At 35.9% G+C, this 27,982-nt stretch overlaps 1 protein-coding gene across 3 annotated transcripts; it reads right to left on the bottom strand.

The window, feature by feature from the left end:
• Nucleotides 1–27,068, bottom strand: HPGD (15-hydroxyprostaglandin dehydrogenase). Of its 3 annotated transcripts, XM_026847316.1 has the most exons (7): nt 26,240–27,068; nt 25,886–26,009; nt 21,806–21,912; nt 11,106–11,202; nt 3,844–3,920; nt 1,747–1,910; nt 1–667 (listed from the first exon to the last, which is right to left on the bottom strand). In XM_026847316.1, the coding sequence occupies exons 1-7, from the start codon at nt 26,330–26,332 to the stop codon at nt 532–534; spliced, it is 798 nt and encodes a 265-aa protein (XP_026703117.1). In that variant the 5' UTR covers nt 26,333–27,068; the 3' UTR covers nt 1–531. The 3 variants fall into 3 exon arrangements, with proteins under 3 accessions (XP_026703117.1, XP_026703118.1, XP_026703119.1); XM_026847317.1 differs by lacking the exon at nt 3,844–3,920 and having other exon boundaries at nt 1,747–1,906; XM_026847318.1 differs by lacking the exons at nt 1–667; nt 3,844–3,920 and having other exon boundaries at nt 1,807–1,910.
• Between the last annotated feature and the right edge of the window lie 914 nt (nt 27,069–27,982).

Genomic DNA, 27,982 nt, shown 5'->3' with positions numbered 1-27,982 from the left:
TCTTGTATGATATGCAACATATTTAGTTGCATATATAAATGAGGAAAGAGAATTTTGCCTTTTGTTCTATTTTGCATTTCATAATACAAAGTAAATTTTTAACTCCTTAATGGTATATTTGTCTTCTAGATTCCTGAACTGAATTCCTGATCTGAAGAATTCAAGATGTAAATAAGCAGACACTTATGACAGTGAAAATAATTATACAAAGTCCACCAAAATACCCTTGGAGTATGTAGATCAGAACTACTAGAAGGAACAATCAGGCTCCTATTACTACATAATCAAAAATCTTCAGAACATTGTGTATATTCTGCTGAATAAATACTATTACTAGTGCTTATAGAATTAAAATAAGATGGTAACATCTTCCCACACCAGATTTTCTTGTCCATCTTTTTGGTATCAGGATGTGAATGTTTGGACACTGTCACTGCTCTAACACTAACTTTTTTTTTTCAAAAAAATTACTCTCTTCAAAAGTTTTTAAAATTTAAGAAAAGCCAAAAATAATTAGCATAAACCAGTTATTTATCTCTTTGATGTAAAAGGTGTTTGGCTGTATTGCTGAAAATGAATCCCTTGGGATGCTGTAATCTTCATAACTTCTCCATTTAGAGTATCATCTTCAATTATTGTTATCAGTCCTTCAGCAATTATTGATGGGCTGGGGAAAAAAAAAAAAAATAAATTCAGAATCATGATGTAATAGGACATGTAAAAAGGACAAGTAAAGAAACTGATGTAAATCTATACACCCTGAAAATTAACCAAACTGGTATTTGAACAAATATATTTTAAAGAAAATCAAAAGTAATATGTGTGTTTCAGGAGAGAAATTTGGTCTCCTCACTCAGGACATACAACGTAAAGCAGCAACTTTACAGATCATCCTTTGTTTGCTCTAGCTACTGCTAAATCCCTGTGGACATCCAGGTGCCACTGGGCTTCCTATCAAAATTTTCTCTGTCAGGGCAATGGACAGAAGGAATCTTTACACAATCCTCTGCAGCTCTTTGCTGTTAATTTATCCTGTTTCTGCAGCAGGACTGACACACAAATCAGTGTAAGGAGAATATTGTCACAGGCAGTTTGCTGTGGTCAATAGGTGCAATAAATTTTACATATGAAAAAGCATGGGTGAGACAACACATAGAATTTCTTTTGTGCGGAAGTATCTGACCGGTTAATTGTTATGAGACTGAGAAAATGTTAAAAAAATATCACTTTATGCTTGTCTTGTTCTCACACTCTTTCCTAGCTGCCTGCTTTTAGCCTTTGTTGGCAATACCATAATGGTCTTTAACTCTTTGATCTGATCCACCACTGTCATTACTGTGCTCTTATGAACTCAGTCTGCTTTTGTCAGTTCTTGGTTTGATTTCTATCTTGGTTCACTTGTAAACTTTGTGGAAATATAATACAAATCATATATCCTGTATCTCACAGCAAGGTTGATTAAACAAATTTATGGAAGAACACCAATGGCCATTAAAAACTAAACCTACCCTCTCTAACTTGAGAATTGGATTTGCACTTTGCTGGGAAAACGGAAATATCACCGAGTGGGTGATGCTCTTAAACCAGCATTAGTTATCTGCCATTTGTTCCTTGTATATAGGATAACACATTTGATAGACTTTTATCTGAGGCAGCATTTCCTGAATTTTCCTGAAAGCTCTATTGTGTGTGTGCTTGTTCTTCATTAGCAAAAGGCAAAAAATCACTGTATCTGACTTGACTTACTCCATCACGCCGTAGAACTGCATCATATTTTTTATCTCATCCTTATACGAATAAAATTGTCCCATATTCTCCTCTTTATCTATTGACTGAAGAATTGGTGTGTTGACAAATCCTGGACAAATTGTGTTGAGTCTCACACCGTAGTTTTCCATATTAGCCGCTAACTGGAAAAGAGAAAAAGTTAGGCATTCATCATCAGCATTTTAAAACAGCATTGTATAAGAAGTTTTTCAAAGAATGAGATTTACTAAGTATTTTTCAGACTTGCCTAGTAAGCAAATCTTGCTAATACCGATTGTTTTGTTTCACTAGGTTTGAAGCATGTTTTCTCTAGTAACCATACTATATTACTAGGAAAAAACATCTGGTTTGCTGAGAGGACAATTCTACAAGGAATCAACACTCTTCTTTCCATGCAGCTGTTTTTTTCTAATATTTTTGTTATTAGTGCTCTTGGCATGTCATTAACAGTGTTCTAGGGTGATGATGTAACTATTATAAGCAAAGCCAAGTAAAAAAATTCTCTCACATGTATGCTTCCAATCTTATAAAAACTTTCTTATTAAAAGAAAACTATCTGAAGTCAAATCAAGATTTAACCTTCCTCACATCAAAAGAAATAGGATTTGGTCTCTGCTGCTAGAAATGTAATGCTAAACCTTTCCAGCTGCTGTTTTGTCCCTGCTAAGGGATGAATCTGTCACTGAGCATCTCCACAGGAATGTCCCTGGGAACTCCAGGAAAGAGGCAGGAGTTTTTTCAGGAAGCAGTTCCAAAGTGTAATGAAAGCAAGCAGCACAAATTGTTCTGGGAGTGGTAGGACCCTTCCTTTATGGTGCTACCAATGCACGTGTGTAGCGAAGTCCGATCAGCATTCAGGCATATGTTGAATGCCTGATGAACTTTCTTATCGATGGCACAGAACTTACAAACTATACATGATATATCCAAGAATAACCATAACTGTTCAACACTGAGTTCTATTTATTTTAATACTTAATAGGAATCCTTTCTGGTATTATGTAAATCCTGTGTCATTTTCATGATATGGTAGCCTGCCCTTTTGGTCTGGAGAAGAAAAGAAACTGAAGTCCTTGATGTTTTGTTTCATACCTGCCCAGTGTTAGGCTGTACTGCCTTTCCTGGTGAATACAGTGGTTTAATATATTTATTATTCTTTTTCTCCTTGTCATTCTCATGTTCCATAGAGACAGAATTTCCTCTAATTTTCTAGCAGACCCTTTATTTTTGAATTTAGATAGTGACGTTTATATTATAATGAGAAAACAAAAATGGAAACCCAGATGTCAGGTTCGTGCTGTGGCTAATATGTTATATGCAGCACTTATTCATACTAATCTGTTTAGGTTAATCTAAAAAAGAAGTTAAAGGTGGGGATGTAACATATAGGTAAACTATCCAAATGGTCATTGCAGGTGCTTTATTCTGGAAATAATATTGTAAATCTTATGAGTAGACTATCTTTAAGCTTAGTCTGGGAAAGTGTAATCATATTTGCTCCCTCCAAGTTATTTTATCATACTGCTTGTTCAATTTAACCAGACAGTTTTGCAGTCAGAGTCTAAGACTTAATATATGGTTATATAACATGTAATGTGTCCCATCCTGAATGTGACATTTTACATTTTCAGCATATTAAGGGCTAGTAAGAATAAATAATGGCAGACATTTTTGCATTCAAGTCTCTTATTGTACACTTTGATGACTTTTTTTATCATAAATAGGAACTAATCTGATGTACAAATAAGGAAACCAAAATGTTAAATGAATGGGATGGAGTTATGAAAAATATTTTTAAAGCTTGGATGAGAATTTGACTTTTGGGCTCTTCCCACTGTCCATTTTGCTTTACAACATCTTTCTTCCATGCTCCCAAAACTTCAAATCAGCCATAAACACATGGATCTATGGATCCAAATCTTTGGATTCCCTTTACAAAAGGAGGGAACCTCCACTGCTTCAGACACTTTGCTTTATGAAAATTAGTCCCAGTTGTGTGACAATAATGAGGGAACACAAGAAACTTGACGTGTTCCCAAGGAGCTGCTGATACTGTTTTCAAAAACACATACTTACTGCTATTGACCGTGTGAATCCAATTACACCATGCTTTGTAGCACAGTACACAGGTTGGAATGCAGCAGGCATGAGTCCTTTAAAATAAAAAGGTAGCTGAATAAAGATGTTGAGTACTCCTCTTTGTGATTACCTTAAACACACATATAGGTCTATAATGTAAAAATTAAGTGATGGATGTATAGAGATGCAAGAAAACAGATTAGTAAATTTTGCAAATTTTGTAATCTGAGGTAGGCTGGGAAAAGGATAAAAACATGAGGAGGCAAAATAAAAGTAATAAAAGAGTATAACTTTTAAGAGGAAAAATTGTATTTGTGAAGTATGACTTAAAATGGAGGACAGGATCTGGAAGAAAACACTCAGTGATGAAAATTTTGAACCTATTATGAATCTGTGAAGTGTTTAAGGTATGTAAAGTATTTTAGATAAACTTTGCCGACACCCTAGTTGCTGATATGTAAATTGGACACCTGCGATCATTTAGTGTTTTCATGGATGAAGTATGGGAAAAAGTAGGGGAAATAGCAAAATCTATTTTGACTACTGTAACTGATTGAATATTATCTTTGTAATATTTCAAAACATAATGTCTGACTTAAATCCCTTGCTGATGTTAAAGAAGGAATAGTAACAAAACTCAGCCTCAGATAAAACTTTTTCTCTAGCCCTAATGTGAGAGATGAGTGTGCTGCACAGCTGACTGAAGCAGTCAGCCAATACAACTGCCCATGCAATATTGTTACTGCTTATTTGTTTGACGATGTGGTTAGTATTATAACAACTACATACACTTTTGCATAGTAGTTTTTGCTTAAAGGAGCAACTATAAACAAAATAATTCAGACTTGACGCACTATCTGAGGCATTGTAAAATTTATTTTACTTACAATACTATTCTGGTAATATTTCATAGGTGGTATTTTTTAAAAAGATATTTAAATTAAATAGGGAAGCCATTTTGCAATAAGCAAATGGAAAAAGTCCTGAGAAGTGAACACAAGACCTCAGTGCAGAGAGAGTATAGAGATAAGTGAGTAAACACTATGAGTGGAATAAGAAGACCTCAGATAGTGATCAAAAAGAAATGAAAGCAGAGATGTGGACAGGGAAGATTTTTGAAGCATTTTCTAGATTGGATTAGTTTGCCTGAAAATGATTTCAAGGTATGGTGCCTCCTACAGTGGGCCCTGTTCTGGAATGAGAAGCCAAGATGAAGATTTTTAGAAGGGAACAGGAAAAAGAGGTAATAATCCTGGGTAGTATCATTGCTATTTTCTGTAAGGAAAAGGAGAAGCAAAATAAAAAATGACTCCTAACACTGTGAACCTTTATGGTGGGAGTGGGAGAGCATAAAATCATTATTTATAGTAGAGAAAGAAGAGAGAACAGAAGTTTTGGAGGAAAACTAAGAACTTAATTCTAGTAGGACTGTTTTGATGGTAAAAAGCTGGTCAAGAAGGGATGATGGACAATGAGTGCGTATACATTTCTGCCCATTATGCCAACAATTTCCATTAGACAATGACAACTAAACTGGACCACATGGATGCTGTAGTTCCACCTGAAAGCTAGGGTCTTGTGAATAGCAAACCACAGCTTGTTCTAAAGCTAGGGGATAAAATTTGTATGTGTTCCTGAATGTGATATTATAAAACCGAATGCCTATTTTGATGCCTTAATGTTTGATTCTAATGGAAGTAATCCCAATTAATATCTCAGATGTGTTTTTCATTCTCAGATGTGTATTTCATATCTTTAAGTGATATAATCAAGCAAGGGTGTGACTTCTCTCAATGGAGATAAAGAACCCACTACCATGCTTTAAGTTTGGATTTGGCAGAAAAATTATGTATGCCAGAGACTTGCATGGGCTCTCTGCTCTGAAATCCATTTTGTCTGAAGGAAAAATCTTTCTAAGATGGCACAAAGCTCTAATTACAACCCTGACACCTTCAAGGTTTTATGTTGGGTTCAGTGATCCAATGAAAGCAAAACTGGTATTAGCACTGTTCAGTGGTGGGAAATGAAGAACTTGTTCTCTTAAATGTGTATTTATCAGTTTAGCTTGGATTAAGGCATTATGCTTTTGATTGAGAACTTGCTTTATGAAAAATGATTTTTGTGTTATATATACTTTATGTATAAAGTATATCTTTGACCAGTGAAAAAATATGTTTTCCATAGCATATTAGTTAGGGCATTCATTTGTTAGAAAATCCAGATTGGATTTGCTGCTTCTATCAATATTTATTTATCTTTTCCAAAGTGGTACTGCAGTGAAACAGACTGGAGAACATGATGCACAAAATAATGGGGGAAGGAAAGGGAGGGTGTTGAAATGGGTGGTGATGGGGTAACATACTCCTGGAAAGTGATACGTGTGGTTCTCAATCTCTCTTTGCAAGGGAAAGCAACTATGCCTAGATTTTCCTCTCTCTGGATGTTGTTGCATCACTGAACTGCTACATGAAAGGGGACAGGGAACTTGCTTCTCCCCTCAAACAATCTTCATTGAGAACTAGTTGGTGAATTGCAAATGATTTCATGATGACTGAAGGTGCTCTTTGGTTTATGAAAACCAATTTAAGCAGATCAACATTGTGCATCAGTGTTAACTGCTCTTTTTAATTTTTCTCAGTTCCTGGCAGGCTGACAAAGATGGCTCTTGCCCTTGGTTGTACCCTAGTTCCCTTGTCATTACAAGATCAAGAACAGTCTACCATTTGAGACATGGTGTCAGACTTCTCACTACAACTTCTTTGTCATGATTAATAGTTTTAATATCCACATTTTTAGAAATTAGTATTGAAGGTGGAGGTTTGTATCAATAAGCTTGAGTTGTATCAGTGAGCTTTGTTGAAACCAGTATTTCCTTTCAGTCTGCTGAAGAGCTTTGATGAATACAGAATTAAGCACTTTTCCCCTGATATGTTTTCCCACTGAACACGTTGCCCTCAAAAGATTTGAACAAGTCTTTTCTTTGAATCACGATAGATTAGCTTTGAGATGATCTTTCTGCCCTCTATTTGCTCTGTGGGTGCACTATTAGGCAGCTTGAGACAAATGTAATTTCTGTTTGATAGTATCTTTAAGTTTCATTAATTGTTGAAAGAGTGTACTTCATGTTTGATTGAGTGTGGCACAGAGAATAAAGAACCATAGTCTGTTTCCTTACATGGCTGTCATCTCACAGGGGCTTTGGGTTCATCAGAAAGCACTGCTTCTGCACTATGATTATGCGGTGATTAAGGTCTATTCCCAGTTACACTTTAGACAAATATATTCACTGTTAAAACATTTAAACATCCCATTAAAACATTTAAATTTTCGGTCAATAATATGATAGTCACAGTATTATGTGGCATCCTAAAATTTTAAATTTTTCATTGTTTATGGACATATGTGAAAATGCTGAAAGGTAAGTTTTGGCAATCTGACAGAACCTATTTAAAAGCAAATCAAAAGTGTGCTTCTGTATGTGCTGGAAAATAATGTTTGTTTTATAAAATATGCTTATCAAAGCCTCTTGCAAATCATAGCATACTTATAAATAAGTTACATCACAAGATTTAGCTATATTTATTTAAATGAAATATATTTCCAAACCACATTATAGAAATCTCCTTTGTTGCCCTTAAGCAAAAGTTTGGATAAATGTCAAATATCAAATATGCTTACAATGTTCTTTGAAGGCCAAAGCCTCTTTTGAAAAGCGGATATATGTAACTAGAGAAACAAGCTAGAGGTATGATGGTTCTACAGAGTGATGAGAGAACCGATTAAAGGGGTTTATATAATACCCTATTCTTAAGAATAGGGAGGGATACAAGATTGCCTTCATTATGTCACTTATACTGTTCTGATCTGTGTCAAAACAAAGGAGACACAGAAATCCTAGCAAATATTCTAAGCTGTGTTATTTTTAGGAAATTTTTTAACAGCGAACTGAAGTCTCAGGGGAATAGTTTCTAAATTTTCTAACTTCATTCCTGTGGATTCTGCTCAGCATCCTCCTTTTTACAAAGGGGAGGGACCAGAAGCTCTTTCATGATGCTGAACTGAAGGCCACAGTTGTGCAGCCATTTACACCTTTGCTCCCCTGTATCACTGAGATAAATTCTTGCCTTTACTCAATGATGTTGCCATATGCTTAGCTTTGTTCTTGCAATATACATAGGGTCAGGTCCTAAAGAAGCTTCTTTACTGTGAGGGGTACTTTAAGTATTTATTTTGGCTGAAGCTTTTTATAGGAGGAGGACAAAGTGGTTGCTTGAGTGCAATCAAACTGCCAATATGACTGTACAATAGAAAAGTATCCAGATACACTACACATTGAGCAATCTCATAAAAAGCTAGCATGATCTGATGCTAAATATTTTACTAGTTTTTAAACCCTCTATGAATACTTTGATTGATTGATTTTTTTTTCAAATTTGCTAGAATAGACAGATGCAAATTCTGTTTTATGGAACACCTTTTTGAAAGTATGAAGGCTATCAAAACAAAAGTGCATGAACACATATGAATTCCCTTTCCCCCTTTACTTAATGAAAGTGTATAGGTACCATCCACCAAAAGGTAAGGGACAATGTTAAATTTAATTATGTAAATGATCTCAGGAGTTAAATGTAATTTTGTATGCTTTTTTGGTTGCTTGTATCTATTCTGTTAAACAGAAATTAAACTAATGTATGTAGCTTCCCACAGAATAAATTTTTGAACATTTTACTCTAAATTTGAAATTAAGTTTATTACAATGTAACAACCTGCAGTCATTGGCATTATTTTTCATGGGGGAAAATTGGCAGTAAAACACATTTCCCATTATCTCAGTTGTTTAGCAACATTATTCCTCTTATTATGAATGCAGAAATCCCTTAAAATTAAGAAAGTTTTATAGCTTGGAGACGTAGTGGATTAGGAGTTGAGTACTTGCTGCATGCACTCACATTGTTCTTTCCTTTTCTTACTTAGTCCTGTCAGGTGAAGACACTAAAGAAAGGAAGATTCAATACTGGAAAGACAGGGTGGACGCTCTGGCTTTCATCCAGCGGACTGAACACTTTAAGCATCCACTTCATAGGAAGCATTTAAAAAGTTCCACAGGTGTTTGGAAATATAAACCAGTAAGGCTTGATTCTGTCCCTACTTCAAATAATTGACAAAATTTCCGTGGTAAAGAACTGGAAACTAATCAATATGTAAAGCAAATATTATTGAGTGTTATGTAAGTACTAAATATAATTCATCTTGCTGTTCAGCAAGACACAAGATTATATGCTATCTGAAGAGTGTATCTGATAAAATCTTATAGAGCACTGGACAGGGAGATCAAAACCACTCAGAAGTTTAATGATCAACAGAAGCTAGCTCTGAGAAAACACTAGAAGAGGATGTTAAACAAGCCAATGGTAGTTTATCTGTTATATATGGAATAAACCGCAGGACTTGGACCTTCAGACTGGAAAGGAGAGTTAGAGTTACAAAGCACGAATAGTAGTAAATAAACAAACAATATAAATTAGCGTATGTCAGTTTTTATAATGTGTTTTTCCTTATGACCTTGGAAGCAATTGCTAAATACAAGCCACATAAAAGCAAACAAAGCAAAGAACACTTTGGTTTTGACAGATATTATGGCAAAATGTTAATGTTAAAAAAGTAAATAAATAAATGCAGATTTCAATCAAATAAAATGTCACTTATAAGCTCTTAACAAACTGAGAACAGCCAAGCTGTTAGGTCATAAAATAATTTTGTGTTCATCTGAGACTAGTTAGCAAAGGAATCAAACCACTTGCTACCTCTGCCCTTTCTTAAGCACTGCATGGGCGTCAGCAATTCTGCGAAAATGTTTAATCTTTTACTTGTGTTGATGAACTCTTGTCCTGCAATAGCAGTTTCGTTTGAGTTAATTTGGTCCCAATACAATGTCCATCTGAGCCAACAGAGATAAACTTACTGGCATCAGTAGGCAGTATTGCAAGTGCTGATTTAAAGGCACATGGAGACTTTTAACAGAACCCCTCACCAGTATGGGATATGTGCACGTATTAAGTCAGATCCTCAAGATCCACATGCATTGTATCAACGGGGTGGACTCATCACAAAAGCCAAAGTTTACAAGAGAACTTAAGAGTCAGAACGTTCACACCTATCCATAATCAGAAACTATGGCCACTGCTGTTTTACTGGCTTTTCATTGTTAAAACACACAGGAATACCCTGGAATAAAATTAGTATAATTTGGTATACTGTATGAAAGAAAGTACTGACAATCCAAGTGTAAGCTAGCATGTGTTTTATTTTTCTCAGACAATGACAGTAGCAAGAGAGAAAATTTCCAATTTTTTTGAGGAAGGGTGTCAGGTGACATTATTTACCATTTCTCCTTCAGCTATGCTTTTTTGCTTTAAGCCCAGCCACTGCAACATTAAGCGTACCTACAGGAAAGGGTATAGAACTCTGCCTTACAACTGAGCAGCAATAACCCTGATTTAGAAGCCATGTCATTCTAGTTTTATGCCACTAAATTGAAATAGAGTTATAACATAGATAAGTATGTGAACATGTTTGCTTGAGCTCAGTGAAACATGAGTGTTAATTTTATGGCTTCTCAAGCAGAGGTAGATCACATCTGAGAGGACTTGGTGTGTGACAATAGTCATTAATAAAGTAGGTGTAGTCTAATCTTAAATATTCCTACAGCTGTGCTCCTAAGGAGTTGAATGGAGGACCTGCTACTGCTTCCTCACTTTCTGCGAAAAAAGATGATCTGCTTTTCCAAATTTGATACCTGATAAATACTCTATAATATACAAATAATCAGATTTAAAGTAAACCTGAATTCAAATTAGGTCTATACATTAGACTTGTTTTTTTACATACAGTGCAGTGTATGTAATATTTTAGTTCAGCAGTGTTATTGAAGTGTTGAATAAGCATAATGAATTGAGGCTAGTTAAGTTTTCTTCGATGTGGGCAGTATTGAAACTGAAAAAAACCTACTTACATAATGCTCAAGATTATTTAATATGAGACTGATAGATGAGGAAAATAACTGAATTTTTCACTGAACTGAGTTTAAAAAAGCAAATGAAAGTTGTCCTGTGATATTATTTCTGTTGCTATGATGAAAACCAGGTCAAAGTGGGAATAAACAGGGAAGAGCCATAAGAAAGGATAAAAAGTATGACTGATCAGTATGATTAGTTTATTTTAGAAACAAAACAGTGAGTAGAAAGTGTTTATATTCTCACCTGCCAAGGATGAGATATTAATGATTACTCCTCCATCACCTCCATTTCCTTTTCTCATGTATTCTAGGCCGAGGTAGGTTCCTCTAATCACAGATGTCTGATATAGGGAGGGAAAGGGATAATTATATTCAAAATATCTTTCTTTTGATCTCCTAAAAACCGAAACTTGCTTTTCTTGTGTTGCCTAGAACCTGTATTGTTTTGCCAGTGATCTTATTTACACTTTGAAGATTACAAACCCAGAGGAAACTCCACAGTAATACAGCTCCATAACTTCAGAAGCACAATTGCAGTGGATAGAAATAAAAGCAGCTTAATTATTGTTATTGTTAAGATATCAATAATCAAACTGAAATGTTACAATGTAAAATATGAGCTGTGAAGGAAATCAAATAAAAAATAAGTAAATAATTTATAGATGAAACACATAGTTTAAGGATATAAGTGGTAGATTAACTCATCCAAGTCCCAGCATTTTTGTTGAGACACACTGCTTTACATTATAAAAAATGTACAGACTGAATCTGAAGATAATGTTAATATTTATAACTCCTTTTGGCTCAAGGCACGAGAAATTCACACTTTTTAGGATTAAGTTATGTGATATATATCTGATCCCAGGATATTAAATATTTGTATTCTTTTCTGACTGAAGTTACTGGAGTGTTACCATTCCTCTCAAATTAAAGTTAGCCCAAACAGACAAATACAGATAAGATAAAAGAGCATTCTATGAGATGTGAAATGTTGTTTGCATATTAGCTGTAACAAGTGATTTTCTTTTTATTTATTTATTTATTTATTTATTTATTTATTTATTTATTTATTTATTTTAAAGAAATAACTTTGAGGAAGAAATTTTATTGAGACCTCTACAATCTGGATTCCTTAAGATCTGTTTTTGAACCCTACTGCAGTCAGGAGTTCTGCTGGGATTCCTCTCACTGAACTTCAGACATTTAAATTAAGATGCCTAAAGGTACAGGAAGCCTGCGGTTATCAGCCTCCTGAATCAATCCAGAGAGGCTCTCCCAAAGAGTAAGTCACTTTACCTGTGATTTTAACAAGTTATAATAGAACGGCAGCAGACAATGCTCCTAGTGGAACTTTAGGGAAATGTTGCAATATTACTGCATTAGTGATGAGTTTCATAATTACTTACTGATTTTTTTTAGATCTCCCCATAATCAGTTCACATTTGGTTTACAGTATTTTACTTAAAATGAACACATTTTCGAGTCATTTTTATTCTTAGGAAAATAGTATTTCCGCTTTTAAATGAGAACTCCATTTGTATTTTGTTACTGTTTAATGCTGTTTATTTGACAGAAATAAATTAAAAAGTTCCAAAGATCAGTTGGTTCTACAAATATTTCCACATCTGTGCATAATTATTTCACTGAGATTTTTGACCAGGGAAGGTCTACAAAATTGTGAATCATGGAGACGGAAATTTCCCAAAGTAATAAAAAACCACAGTGGAAACGCTGTATAAGCCTAAAACCTAATGGATAATGTCTAGTTGTCCTGGATAGAAAAAGTATGTAAAATCAGAATATTAAGTATTTTTCTAAATTCCCAAACCAAAATTGGAATAATTTTAAGATGAGTATTACATTTCATTTTTATTAGCTGATTTTTTTTTAGACATACATGTTAAAAACATAGAGTAAAACTTCTAATTCAGTTACCCTTCAGGCTTGGTGGTTTTAATGGGAATTAGATTTGGAAGACTGGATGTCCTGCTTTATTAATATTGCTTGTTCATTTTCCAAGTAACATGAAGTTAAGCTGCCCATTGACAGATAAAACAGTCTGAGACATCATTACCAAGTTTGTTTCCAAATTTTGATAATGAATCAGCTTTTAAAATTTTCTGTAGTTGCAGCATTTTATCTGATATTTTCACTATTAATATGTTTTCAATATACATTTTTCCTGGAATAGTGTAAAAATAATAAAATATGAATATTTAAAAATTCTGAAATAATATTTTAAATTTTTCTTTTAAAATTCTCAGAGAAAAATTTTTCTGTTTCTCTCTTAGGAAGTTTTGTTTCAGGTAACATGCTTTTAAAAAATATTTTGATTAATATCAAAAGAATGTTCTTGATTAATCATTTTAACATAAAGTTTCCAAAGAACTATCTTCAGTGGTTTGAAAAATACAAAATTAAATATGATTTCTCTTGCATGTCCTAGAAAGTAGCAGAGCTGTTATAAATGTTATCTATTGCTGTTTAATGTTGATTGTCACATGTAAATTTTAAAGGATTTATTGAAAAACGAGATTGTTAATGCCTGGTAGTGTTGCTGTGTGAATGCTCTTTCTGAACATAAACTCATCAGCAACTGAACTGAAACTAGACTTGTGCTTAAGGGTGGGTGGTGGTTTTTTAATATATACATATGATAGTCTGTACAAAAGACATTTAGAAAAGAAGGGGTTAATGCTGTCTGTGGGAGGAGGTGCAGGTCCTATCATGATCTGGAGCAGTGGCTCAGCCCACTGAACAGAAAAAGAGAATTTCACCTAGGATGATTAGAGGAAATCAGTTGGAGAATGAAGTAGCTTGGGGCTCTTTGAGGATTTTTCTATTCCTCCAGTTCGAAGAGATAATAGAGCTAGATGAGTCCTTGGCCAAACCACAATTATAAGACAAGGAAAAAGCGGATAGCTTGACTCTCCTATCAGAATCACTGTACTGCTCTTTTTTACGTCTAGACTCCATTAACTTAGCATTTTTTCAAGTGGGGAAGCCTTCTCCTTTATGTAGATATTGTGAGAGGTCTTCAGAATAAATGCAGACTTTCATTCAGATATTGCCCTTACACCTGCTGTTATCCTTGCAAAAATCTTCTCATTGAGTGTAGGTGATCTCAGGTGACATGGCTATTTATGATGTTTGGGCTGATAACATAATTATTCTAGAGATAAACTCTGAACCAAATATACAGGGTGAGAAGAACCTAGCTGTCTGCACACTCAGCAGGTGGTACTTCAAATGAAAGGCATCGTGTGATAGATCTCCCATTCTCTTTCCAGAATTCCCCTCTCTTCAGGAGAAAAGGTTGTCTCCATAGTTCTTCAAGGAAGAACAGCAATGACTGAACTTACTGTAGTACAAAAGTCATATGATGTGTGATTAGAAGTCTTAGTGGCACTTTCCAGTTGAGCCTGTTTATCTAGCTGAGCTGATAAAGCAAAGCTGGCTGTCATATCTGGGTGCCAAACACTCAAACGGGAAAGAGATTTTCCAAAGAGCAATAGTCTTTTGACTATTGTTTTCCAAACAACAATAGCATAATGGGTTTTGGTTTTGTTATGAAATCCATCTTTGCAGGTGCATTAATTGCAGCCTTAGGCCTCCCCTCATATGAAATGTGACTTGGGATTCCTATTTGTTGACATCAGAATACTTAGTCTGAACTCTAGAAGAAAGCTTATCAGCTATTACTTCACTATACAATGAAATACACAATAGAAAGTAAGACAGGCCAAGAATGCTGCAATCTGTGCAGCCTGGTTTCCTGGTTTTGGGATATGATGAAAAATGCCTGTAATTTGCCTTTCAATAAACTGACAGAAACTAAAGGTGTCTTCCAATTATATAGTTCTGCGTGTATATTTTTAAGAATAATAATTTAATTTCATGCTTTTAACCAACAATATTTCATAGTTTGTCTATCACAACCCTGGGAAAGTTAAACTTAAAAATACCTAATTAAGAAAATCATCTGAATTGTTTAAGATTAAAATATACAGAGAGACTTAACTTGCATGAAAGCATGTTGCATTTTAGAATTGAATTTTTTGCAGTTCCTTTGTTTACAACTGCATTTAGCTGCATGGATGTTGTCCATTAAACATGTTGAGAACAAAGAGTAGGAAAGTAGTCAAATTAGCAATTAAATGCAGGAAAATTGGGATAGCTGACTCTCACCTATTTTTTTTGTTCCTGGCTATTGAAAACTAGTATCATTAAAATCAGAAAGTAATCTAAACAGTTGTCCTCCTAGCTGTTGAAAAAATTGTGATCTTAGTGATACTGCTGTTTGTTTTCTTACCAAAACATGGTGTTTTACTATAGCACATAATGAAGATGGACCATCAAGGTGCACTGCAGGTCTGACTGTGCTCCCCAAAGAGGCAATTTTACTCTTCAACTGTCAGTAGAAAATTTAGGAATCTTTCCAATGAAGTTATAATGGTGAGTATGGGAACGTCTCCTAGTGTTAGCTTCCGTAAATTACAGATTTGAAATAGAGATCAGACATTCTGATGTACCATACAGCAATACACCCAAAACTTAGTGTATGACAGCAAAATAATTGTACAAATACTCAAAACATTTACAGTTGCTTTTGTAAGTATCCTATCAGTTAGCAGTAACTTATATAACAAATCGTTAAATGGCAATGTAGCTATCAGTGTCAAAAGCAGAAACAAAACTTACAAAATCTATGATTCTTGACATTTCTATACATCACACGGCTGTATAGTTTTAATTTTATTGTTCTAAAAGAAATCATATATTGAAACTCTGATTCTAGTAAGACTCCAAGTCTTCATAGAGACCTAATTAATTTTTTTCTAGTGTTAGGAACCAGCATTATACAATGTTCTTGTATCACAACATTACACTGTAATTCAGTTTTCATATTCTGTGTTTCATTTTAGCTTGATCTATTAAAAAAAAAAGAAGTGTTCTTCAGTGATGGTGCCCAGAACATCATTAATCATCATCCTTTGCAAGTGACAATTGCTTTGAAAGTAATTTAGTACACAGTACTTTTTTTCTAGCATTTCAAGGCAGGTGTTCCAACTGACAGTTTCTTATATGTATTTGGTAAGGTTTCCCTTGCCACCTCTTGTCTGATACTTCTGATATCTCCTTATGCTGAGAAACCATGTCTGCATTTCTTCAGCGCTGAAGATTACTACCCTATTTTTATCAAGGTGAAAAGGCAGTATTAATCCTTTCGAGAGAACAAAATGGCAATCAGTAATTAGTTTTAGCACTTCATGTAGGTTTCTGAGCTAATCTAGTTCAGTGTTAGGGATACCAAACAAAAAAAGAAATGAAAGAGCCATTGACTTGTGGTTTCATAAATGCAGGTTAGCACAGAGCTGGAATTTGACCCAAGATCATTTGACTTTCATACTGTGATGTTGTAAATTGATGGCTATCTATAAGGAAACATTTCAAAGTAATTTATGAACTGTGTAAGACAAACTTCAAAAGTCTTAAACTAAGTACTGCTAGTGATATCCATGGAAAACTTCAGCATTTTGTTGCTAGACAGGGAGGTGGGACTGATTTTGTCTTTAATGTAGATTTTCTAGGAAGCAGACAGGTTGTAGCAAGCATGCAAGTTCCTTGGTATTCCTATGTATAGGTCAGTTTACTTGCTATATGAAATGAAATTTCAGGCTCTTGAGTTTGAATTTCCAGCTCAAACTGGAAAACAAGAAGTCTAGTGAGGGAGTGGAAGAAAGGAGAAAGGAATCTGCTAGAAATCAGATTTTGAACAATGCGGGAGCGAGATACTAGGTTTTAGTTTTTCACTCTGCACTTTTCTTTACTCCCCCCCCCCCCCATTTCTGAAGGACATAGGAATAGTGAGTAGCTGGGCTTAAGTAGTTCTTAGTTCAAAGAAATTTGCTTTTCAGCATACTTCAACATTGCTTCCTGTAAACATACCTTAAAACTGTAAGCTAATAAGTTCACTGACTTACCCTGCGATTAAGGTAAGTCTGTGTCCTTCCTAGTGCAATATGAACAACAAAAGTAATTATACTTACAGTCTGCTTTATGTACTTAGAGGACTGACCCTCATGCCACTGATTTCAAGGTAAGTGGTACTTCTCACTTTTTGATGGCCACATCTGTCCTTAGTCACTTAACCCTCTTTCTGACATCAAATTATGTTGAAGAATAAGCAACTAAGCCACTAAACAATGGAGTTAGTGTATTTCTGGTTGTCTTAGAATGCAGTCTTGGTAAACTAGTTACCTTGCCATTTTATCTTCTGCAGATAGCACCATTTGTTTGGTTTTGTTTCTATGTTGGTAACATTAAGGAACAGTGCTTGCCTCAGTTTGTACTGTGGGACCTGGTGGTAACTCCCAGCTGCTGAAACTATCCATGTGCCCTGGTCACATTATTTTGGGATGAAAGTTCAGTCCTTATCATTTCTTGTGGTACACTGGGAAAGAAGAGCAAGGTGCATGGAATAGGAGGTTGCAGCATACTTCCAAGGGATCCCTTTTATGGCTTGCACAATGAAACAGCCTTGTGATGATCATGAAGTCTTTATCCCCCCAAAAATAAAATTAATCACTTCTGAAGTTTGCCTAGTTGCCCTTCTGGTTTCTCCTGAGATATTAATTGGCCTTTTGAAGAATAGTTCCTTACTGATGAGAAAATGAATTGATTTTGCAAAGTTTGTTAGTTGCTGGAACCTTTATTTCACCATGAGCTCTACTGAATGAAGCTATGCATATACACACACGGTGTTGTATTCTCTTCTCTGTAGTACCAATCAAAATATTTTGCAGGGACAAACCCTGAATTATGTAGACTTCATTTTCAAAAAAGACTTTTCTAAATTCACAGAAAATTGTTACCTTTGTAATTTTTGGAAGTAAATTATGAAACCCATGAAAAATGTAAAAACTTCTAATTGTTTGGTATTGTCACATTTTGTCTAGTAATGAAGGATGAGACTGTCATGTACCTGAACACATTTTACATGTGTATTTGAATTCTACTTTGCTCTTAAATACACTTAAATAATTGGATCCCATATGGCTGGTGGGTGGTTGTTTTTGGTTTTTTTTTTTTTTGGTTTTTTGTTTTTTTTTTTTTTTTTTGTGTGTGTGTGGTTTTTTTTTTTTATGGCCTGCAATTTAAAGTTTTGTCAGAATAATGTATTAAAATGTGCAAAAAAAAAAAAAAAAAAAAACTGTCAAGTTTCATTTCAGGAATTAGTTTAAGTATACCTACAAAATAATTAATTTGTTGAAATAAGAAAGCAGTTAAGATAGTCAAAATGTTATGTGAAGTGCTTCTGTACTTTTGATTCAGGTAATGATTAAAATGTAAGTATATGCAATACCAGGAATGCTACATATAGCTGTCTACTGCAATCTATGTCAGTTTTCAGAAACCTCTGATACAAGTAAAAAAAAAGGAACCTCCAAGTAAATTTTGGGATTGTCTTAGTATAAAATGTGCTAAGTAAAGAGAAAAGATACTGTAATTACAGCAGCCACTGTAATTACAGTGGTTTCAGAAAGCCCATATCACCAACACAAGATAAAATTAGGGAAGCTTCTTAGAACACCAGATTGTGTTTAATTAATGTATATGTTCAAGGCTCGTAAAAATGTGGGCACTTTTCTTTCTTAGGGACTTGAAGAGAAAAACGTCAGATTATAAAATTTCTGGATTCCTTAGGCATAAATTCTGATGAAGTTTAATCCAAGAAACACTGTTCTTGTCATGCTGGAGGACTGTAAGTAGGACTCTTGATAAGAACATATGTGTCATATGTCCTTGTGCTATTCTGTGCATGGGTATGGGTGTGTGTGATGGACTGTTGCAACTACATTGATAATATCCATTTAAAATGGAATTCCTGTATGATTGACAAGATCTTTTTTTGTATACCAAAATAATGAGAGTGTACGTTTGTAGGAATATGAGTGGTTGAAGCTGTCATTGATCAAGCTGATATTGGCCAAGTCAGCACTATCAGCTTTGGAGTTTTGAGGTGAGGAATGGATGGAATTAACAAAAAACAGTTAGTAGAAATATTAATAAAGTAATGAAAAGGTGGACGATGTTAGCACAAAATACAGCAAACCAGGGGAACACACTACAACAGAAATCTCTTTTTACCGTTTGATACTCTTTTTCCCTTTGATACTCTTTTTCCCACCCATCTTTATCAAGCTGTCTTTGCTTGCTCTCAGGAAACTGTAATGGATAGAGGTAGGAACTGTGGTTTGTCCCCTCTTTTTACTTCTAAATGAAGTCCAGCTCTTTAAACTTGATTCTTCTTTTCTGTTCCTCATGCTTTCTCAAGCAGTGCTACCAGGGAACTTCCTTGCACTCCTTTAAAAACTTTCCTGAAAACCAACTGGTTCTGTGAACTGTTTCAGCCATAAAGAACACACCCCATATGTGTTTGTTCTGATTTATCTTGCTCTGTACTGCTCTACTTTTGTACTTTGTACTTTAAACTGGGGCAGGGAATATTTGTTGTATCAATATATAAATGATAACACTAAGATGAAGACTGGAATAGAGGGGGTTTTTCCCCTTTTTTAAAAAATAGAAAATATGTGCGTAGTGTGTATCAAAATGGGTGGCCATATAAGTTATTCCTGTTCTTATTGATAATACAAAGGATACTTAAAATGTATTATATCGAGGAAATAGAGACCTTTTAAAATAATGTATTTCTTACATATTTTGCCTGTCTACAAGAAGTAAAAAATATTTTATGAAATCGATCAATATAACATATTACATTCAGCAGCCATCATTCTTCCATTGTTTTAATTAAAAAGAAAAGCAAAAAATACCACGTTATATCTTGTTTTATGGAAATTACAGTAACTAAATAGAAATGCCCTATAGAAATAAGCTAGTTATTTGACTCAATGTTAGACAGGGTAAGAATATTCAAATCAAAAGATAAATAAGGATATTTGGAACTTAGCGTGTCTTTGATTTAATCCACATGGCTGTACTTCTACTCTTATTCTAGTCACCATTATGTATTAAGGAAAATTTTAAATTTTCAACTATGAGTGTCATTAGGACATTTATGGTGAACTTACCTATACAACAATGTATAAACTATATAATCTTCCTTTATATTTTTTTCCCTTCCCAATTTTTAGGGGCAGTAGCTTGATAGTTAAGCATACAGATTTCTAAGACTTTTATTCCAGTTTTCCTGCTACTTGAGATGCTTCAAACCCGCCTATGGTCTGCTTCAGCTCAATCACTAGTGATAAGACAAAAATAATGGTAGAAGTAGGTTCTCAATGTCTACTGTTTGAAGATCTTGGCCTTGAAAAATTGGACATCACTCTTGTCACGATATTTATCTGGACATTAAATATTTTCAAGATTTGCTGATCAGATGCGTCTTCATTTTTTGAGCTAAATTTAAAGATGAATCACAGACAAATGTATTTCTCAAGTGGACTTCAATTTTGTAGTGATGACTAATTCTCTGTGCTTGCAAATTTGACAGGTGGATACTGCCTACAGTAATTTATACCCTGTGTTAAACCAGACACAAATATAAGGATGAATAAGTAATCTAGAACACAGATAAAGTCTTCTTTTGAATTCAAGGGATCTGTACTAATAGATACAGATGCTGCATAACGCTGAGGATGTCACATGCCTGTTACTTCACAATATGAAGTTTTCTGATATTTAATTTGTCAGAACATTTTAGAAATGAAAGAAGGAAGAAATATGTGTAGTTAAATCTTGAAGAAGATGTGAAGAAAAGCCAAAGGAAATTGAACAAATGTATAACTCTTATTGTGAATATTTGTCAGTGATCTCAGTCCAATCCTTTCCAAGAATAAGCAAGTTTGACCTTGGATAGATATAAAAGATCAAGAAAAAGTATTAATAAATCTAACTTTTTTTTTCCAAATACATATTTTCCCATTATTTTTTCTAGAACTTGTCTCATATGCAGCTTGTATTACTTGGCCTGGCTGTTTTTTTGTTAGTTTTTTCTCATGGAGGCATTAGTATTCAAAAACTAGGGTATCTTTGTCCTTAAAACTTATGACAAGAACAAAGTTTTAATTTTCTTATCCTGAGCTTTCTTGTGTTGACAAATTCCAAATGACTGATTGGAAAAAACCTCCATATTGCACTCTTCCAGTCTTTCTTCTGCTACTTCTTTGCAGATCTAGGTTATAACACTTTGTCACATTTTGGTCACAGGGGTGACTTGCTGAATCACTGTCAAATTAGAACTTCATAGGTGGTAGAGTACAAGCTGGTCAGAATTTTATTAACCTAGGAAGTCAGTCTTTCCTGTGGAGCTTAACAGAAAAATAATTCAACCGGGAAACATGTTGTGGTCTCACCTGATGAGATACCAGACAGTATCAAAGAAATGGTAATAGTCTGTTTGAAAATAAATTTTACAAGCTTGTTGAATGTATTGGGTTTTAGGAAGTAGGTGCTCTTAAGTGGTGTGTGCCTATCAGCGATGATGGTGAAACAGCATATATTAGAAGCTCAGATTGTATGCTTGTTTTGTTGGTGAAGAAAATGTGGAGCTCTTGGTTGAACAAGTTTTCTTTTAATATCAACAAATGCCATCTTATTCTCTAGCACAGGCCAGCTGAGTCTCACAAATAACCAAAATCTAAAACATTCATACAAACAGACTGGCCTCCTATAGATGCAGCTCTACTGCTTTGGGTACCAAATTGTTATACCTACCTGGGATTTCACTGGGTTTTATAGAAAGAGAATGTTGTCTGATGTTATGTTTATTGGTTAGTACATATGCAGTTACGTGGTTATTGTTTCAATAGCTGTACTTACCAATACAGTAATTAATGTTCTGTCATATGGCACAATCTGTAAAAGTCAAGGGTATGTGTATTCCAGCATTACATACTGAAAGGAGATCATGCTTACCAAGTTAATTTGTATAGTGCTTTCCCAGTCTTTCTCATTGTTCACTCCAGCATTATTAACCACAATATCCAGCCTTCCAAAATGTTCAATTACTTTTTTGAAAGCACCTATGGTAAGATCCAAAGGTGAAATTTCTTAGTACTTGTGGAGAGTAAGATATAAAAAATATAATGCATACATACAAATGAACGCTTTATTAGTCTACCAAAATGTCTTCACTGTTTTCTTAACCATTAATGAGCAACATGCAATTAAATTCTTTATCTAACTATTCACCAGTATTAAACATATTCAGGAAAACTGGAAGGATTAAGATACCATAGTTGCATTTTCATTCAGTTTTAGAACACCTGATAACAGGAGCAAATGAAAGTTCTTAGCACCCATACATTTTATATTAGATGGGATGTTTGTCACTCTAATTATATAAATTAATTATTTATATCTTGAGTTGTAACAGTTTGATACAGCTAGTGAATTCAAGATTTATCACCATCTATTTTAAATAAATTTTTAAAAGCTTCGTGTGTTCACAACAATTTTCTTTGTTGAGTCTGAATTTAACCTAAGAACACAATCCTTATTCAGTGATATAACTAATAGGAACCTTTCAACTACAAATAATTGATCATAGCTCTTGTTTAAATTTTTCCATTTATGAATAAGCTGTTATACATCCTACTCATCAGGTGTCTTTAATAATGTGTTCTCAAATTCAAATCTTCCTCCTTCTGTTGATGAAAATAATGACCTGTCTTCTGAAGAATTTCAAAATAAAGAACTGGGAAACTTCTACAATGACATTGTGTTCTCCCAGGTGACAGTGTTCAACTCAGTTTGATGTGTATCAAAAAATATGATGACGTCATAGTGATTTGCTCAACTCATTTAGGCTGGCCCTGCTTTGACAGCATAGTTGGATGAGATGACCTCCAGCTGTTCATTCCAGACTAAGATTTTCCATGACTGCAGACATTATCTAACATGTATATATAGCTTGTTTGTCTTAACTTCCAAATATTGTTCCTCGTCACTAAATATTTATTATTAGGTAAGACACCCCCACCTCCCCATATTGTTTTAAAAAAACATCATTTGGTGACTGACAAAAAGTCTAGAGTATTAGAGGTATACTGAAATTATGCTTGACAGATCTTAATGAAACCACTTCACTAAAAGGTGATCCCAGGACCATCTTAATTCTCTGATCTTTAATCTTTAGCTATTAGTGTCAGTCAGGAGCATAGCAGCAGCTTTAAGACATCTACCTTTTTTGCAGCAGTTGCAGGAGTTTACAAAGTTTTTTTCCTGCACCAGGTGGTCAGTACTCTTACAGCCTTTTCTTCACTTGAATGCTGCAGGTCCATCACAGTCATCATCTTGTCATCAGAACAAGAGCTGGGCAGCTGATGGGAAAGGTTTCATTTGTCCAACTGCCTTTATTGTATAGATTTTTCTAATAATCTTATTCTACATGAGAATATTTAAATATTACTAAAGCCTCTATTTTTGGCTGTCTGCCTTTTTGGCATTTTTAATGTTTGTTGCTAATTCATTCTTAGGTTTCACAACTTAACTCTTCAATCACTTCTCATCTTTCCAATGCTGCAGCAGCAAGGGCAAATGAAAACCTTTGGCTTTATTAGGAACAGAACTGATTATTTAACTTAAGTTTCAATGAGGAAAATAAATACGACTGGGGTTCTCAATTAGCTTCTAAAGTTTGGAAACTGTCTCTCTGATTCCCTTATAAGCTTTCTTTGAATAGCACCTTTCATCAACCCCAGTCTTAATAGAATCTTTTGCCTTCAAAATCCACCATTGATTATAGTACTTTTGCAATTATTTATTAAATATGCACAGTCTTGACTAATTGTAATTTTCTAGTTTTTTATAGCTGTTTGCATATCTGTGTTAAAATAAAGATTATAAAATTTGGAATATTTCTGGTAAAAAGTTATCTGGTAAAAAGTAATTTTACCAGATAAAAGTAAAAAATAAGTTTTCTGGTAAAAGCTAATCCCATCTATTACTTATCCATGAAAAGAAAAATCTCATTATAAATTCTTAATAAAGTTATCACCCACACATCAGTGTAAAATGACTTGTTCTCTTTTCAAATTGTAGAATAATTCTGTCATTACATTGCACACTAGTTAGTGCTTATGGAATCATAAAAATTAAAAGCAGATAAATGAAGAAAAATGAAAAGTTAAGAGGAAGATTCATTTTAAAGGAGAGGTAAGAAAACCAGTTGAAAGTAAGTACAAACACTAGTTATATGTGAGCTTCCTAAATATTCATAGAAAGCAAAACTAAATGTATGGTAGTTTTTCAAAAGTGGAACAAGATAGATTTTTGTGTGAGTCTACATGAAAGAGCCACCAGAGAAAAAAGCACGAGCAAGACTTGAATGTAGATGAAGCAGCTGAGTTCCTACCCATATGCATTATGTACCTACAGATACTAGTTGTAGTGCTGTGACTTGTTGCATATCGAAAGGGCTAAAGTTAAAATGAGAAGGAACTTCATACATGCGCATGGCCTTTAACATAATAAGCAAGTACAGGACTTGATGCATCCACTAAAAACTTTAAACACTAGGAGTGAAATTCATCTAACTTTATTGAGAGGTGGCTTGCAATTACAAGTGAAAAAATAGGAAAATAAAACAGTAAAATGCCCCCAGAAACACCAAAGAATTGTAAGACATGATTGCAAATTTATGCTAAGAAAGCTGTAGTGGGAATAATGTGGTATCAGAGAAGCATAAGCTGCAGCTGCACGCTGTTGCTCTTGTACCTTGTGAAAGCCCATTCCTATCCTATCCTGATTGCTCTTTTCCTACTAACTTGGTTCCAAAACCTCCCTTGCTGACCTGTCTTGCTTCCTCCAGCTCCCAGTGCACACCCTGTTGGTCCTGCACTAGCCTGGCACTAGAAAGAGGAGGAATCATGAGAGTGAAAGCGCACTGGGGTAACACCCATGCTGCAGCACATGCAATTCCTACCCCTAGGATGCTTTTTCTTGCTGCTAGGTTACTCCTCCCACTTGGAGAAAAAGTCAATAATCAGCCTAGCTGATAAAAACTTTGCTGATTAGAGCAATCTCAAATTTGAAGTCCAGCATCTTTCTTACAGACAGACCAATGCAAAGCTTTGGAATTAGGCACAATCATGCTAGCTTGGAGCAGTGCACAATATTGCTGAACTCTGGATGAGCTGTAATGTTTTGTAAACCAGGAATAGATATGCTCTGTTACTGCTGTTGAGAAAGCTGCCAGTGAAGTGTAGCGAATAAAAGCAGAACTAAAAATGTTCACATCTAGCCTGACACAAATGAATCTGGGGAAAGGGTACTGATAAAAGTGATGTCAAAATCTGAATCTGAGTAACTACCTATGAATGTATCACTTTAATAATTAAACTTTGATGAAGTGATGTGCCTGTTGTGAAATATTGTGATGGGTACGTCAACATTATACGATACTCTAAGAACTCAGTAGGGAAGCTCCTTGCCATTCCCTGTATCTGCAAAATGTGAGTGAGGTGTTATCAACCCATATTGAACACCACGGTAAAGCAGTGTGCCATCTTTTGCCAATTCTGCTTTCAGCTACAGCAGCACATGCTGAAAGTCAGTGTGCTGTATGGAAAGAGCACTGCAACCCTGAGCAGAATTTATTACTCCTGTGATGAGGGAATGCAGCTTGGAGTCTGTACTGAAGCCTCATAAAAAGCAAGTCCGTGCTTTAAAGTTTATATATATTACTCATAAAATAACAATTATCTTCTGCAGAGGCTTTCATGCAAAAATATAACATACAGCACTCAATGGAAATGATTTCTTTGGCTTTTCTTTACAACGTGCCAAGTAATACGGTGAAATACACACATGCTGGTAGTAACATTTCACATCTGCAGGTTCAGAAACAAACCCTTTTTGAGTCACTGTCAGAAGCGATTGGGAGTAGGCTGTCCTCCAGAAACCTTAATTGCACACTTATTGGAGCAGCAGCCCGGGCTCTTTCAGGTTGCTGCATGTTAAGCCGGAGCACAGCACTGACAGTTTCCCTCTTACCTTTCAGCTGCTCCTGGTCCGTAACGTCGCACTGGATGAACACCGCCCGCTGCGCTTCGAACTGCTCATCTAGGGCCGCCTTGCTCTCCTGCCCAGCTTCGGAGTTGCGGTCCAGCAGCGCTACCTGAGCAGGGAGGGAGGGAGAGCCTGAGCGCCGGCCGGACAGACAGACACAGACAGGCGGCCGGCCGGACAGACAGACACAGACAGACGGCCGGCCGGCCCGACGGTCAGCCGAGCCCAGCCGAGCCGAGCCGAGCCCGGGGGACTGCGCCCCCCCCGCACCCGCGGTGCCGGCCGGAGTGGAGCGACGGGAGGTGGAGGGGAGGGGAGGTGGCTCCCCCCGGGGCTCACCTTGGCTCCCTTGCCCAGCAGCGCCTGGACGAAAGCTCTGCCGATGCCCTGCGCCCCGCCGGTGACCAGAGCCACCTTGCCATTGACGTGCATGTCGCCGCGCTGCCGCCGCCGCTGCGGCTCATTCCCCCCCGCTCCCCTCTCGTGTGACCTAGAGCCTCCCGGAGCTGCCTGGGCGGGGGGAGCAGGGGTGGAGCAGGTCGTCAAAGCGTTCTCCCGAGTGCCTGGGTGAACCCCAGAGACCGAGGGCCAGAGGGGAGAGCAGCTTCAGCCCCTTTTCAGCCTCCCAGACAGTCCGGCGAAGACTGGGTCCCGCCCGGCAGCCCCCGGGAAGGAGTCCCGGGACAGCTACGGCTCCCCTCGGAGGGGCGAAGAGCCTCTGCGCCTCCACAAATCGCGTGAGAAGCTGCTATAAGCTTTGATAAGGGCTCTTGGCAGCTCCTGAGGGTGTGCGTTTTGGTTGGCCCCAGTTGCGTGAGCAGCAGCGTGAGGAATTGAAGGAAAGTTCAGCCTCGAAAAAAACAAACATAAAGCCTTTTTTTTTCACACTGCAAAATCCCCCACCAGTCTCCTCTCTCTCATTCTGCCAGTAAGTAGAACGTCTTTGCATGAAAAAGCAGCCATTATGAACTTTATGAACTTACAAACATTGTGAGCTTTAGATATATCAAGATAAGTGCTTTCTAGAAATCTTCAGGTCTGTAGACAATGTAGTTTGTTACAAAATACTTGTAACTGCTTTTACAGCTTATAAGCCAAATTCTGCTACATAATGTGATTTATATGCAACTAAAATTTATCAGTACTCAGATGTATCACCATACAGTAGAAAAAAAAGTGCAACCTTAATGATCTAAAAGCTAAAATAAATTTTCTTGTTCATTGACCTGTTACCAGATTCACAAACGTTATCCTATACAAAACATGGTGTTGTGGAGTGTTGGATAGGTAAGAAAAATCCATCGTTCCAGCCCTAAGATCTATAAACATATGTACGTCATGTATGCGAGTGTGTGTATTAACACACACACACACTTGTCTTTTGGGTTCTCCGTTTTCTTTTGCCTGGTACATCAGGTTTAAACGTTTTGCTTGTGCTTTCAAGGCCCTGAAGTACTCTGACTCAGACTTTGTCTCTATCAATGTCTGTTGCCATTTTGCCTTGCTTCTCAGAAACAGTGTGCCTATTTTGCGCTGTCTTCTTATCCCAGCTGCTTGTTCTCTACTAGACTGCCTTCATGTATGGAATTCCTTTCTGTTCTATTACCTAGAAGAAACAAATTATATCGCTCCTAACACCAGCAAACTGTTACAGAACCATTAAGGTAACTATGTTACCTAATTGAGTAACACAAGATCTTGTTATTATAACCTTTGTCCTTAAAAATGTGAACTAATATAATCCAGCTGCTAAATTGGATAGCAGCCATTTAGTATTCCTAAAGATCATGATTCACAGTACTTCATAAAAGCAGTCAGAGCTGGCCTCTGGGATTAGTGATTTGTTTGACTATGATACCTGTATTTCTGGGAGGGCTCCAGATTGCTTTGGAGCTGTGAAATTTGTGCCACCTAAACTGCCATGCCTAACGAGCTCTTTCTCAATCAGCTGAGCCAGCTTCCCTAATTTGTTGAGAGATAAGTACAGTGCCAGGTCAAAGGCACATCATGAGAACAATATTACCACACAGGGACCTAACAATAGCATTACAGTGAAGTCTTTCACCCTCAACCCAACCCTGA

The sequence above is a fragment of the Athene cunicularia genome (genome assembly GCF_003259725.1).
Source record: "Athene cunicularia isolate RWA chromosome 4 unlocalized genomic scaffold, athCun1 chr4_part1, whole genome shotgun sequence".
Lineage (NCBI taxonomy): Eukaryota > Metazoa > Chordata > Aves > Strigiformes > Strigidae > Athene > Athene cunicularia.
The sequence above is the reverse complement of the archived record's forward strand: the minus strand, read 5'-3'. Positions and strand labels throughout refer to the sequence as shown.

Bases quoted from the DNA above. Each gene is read 5' to 3' on its own strand.
- HPGD (XM_026847316.1), bottom strand. From the start codon at position 26,332: ATGCACGTCAATGGCAAGGTGGCTCTGGTCACCGGCGGGGCGCAGGGC. The intron at 21,913-25,885 runs GTAAGAGGGAAA...ATCTTACCATAG, and splicing joins GGACCAGGAGCAGCTGAAAG to GTGCTTTCAAAAAAGTAATT. The intron at 1,911-3,843 runs GTAAGTATGTGT...TCTCTTTTCCAG, and splicing joins GATTCACACGGTCAATAGCA to TTAGCGGCTAATATGGAAAA.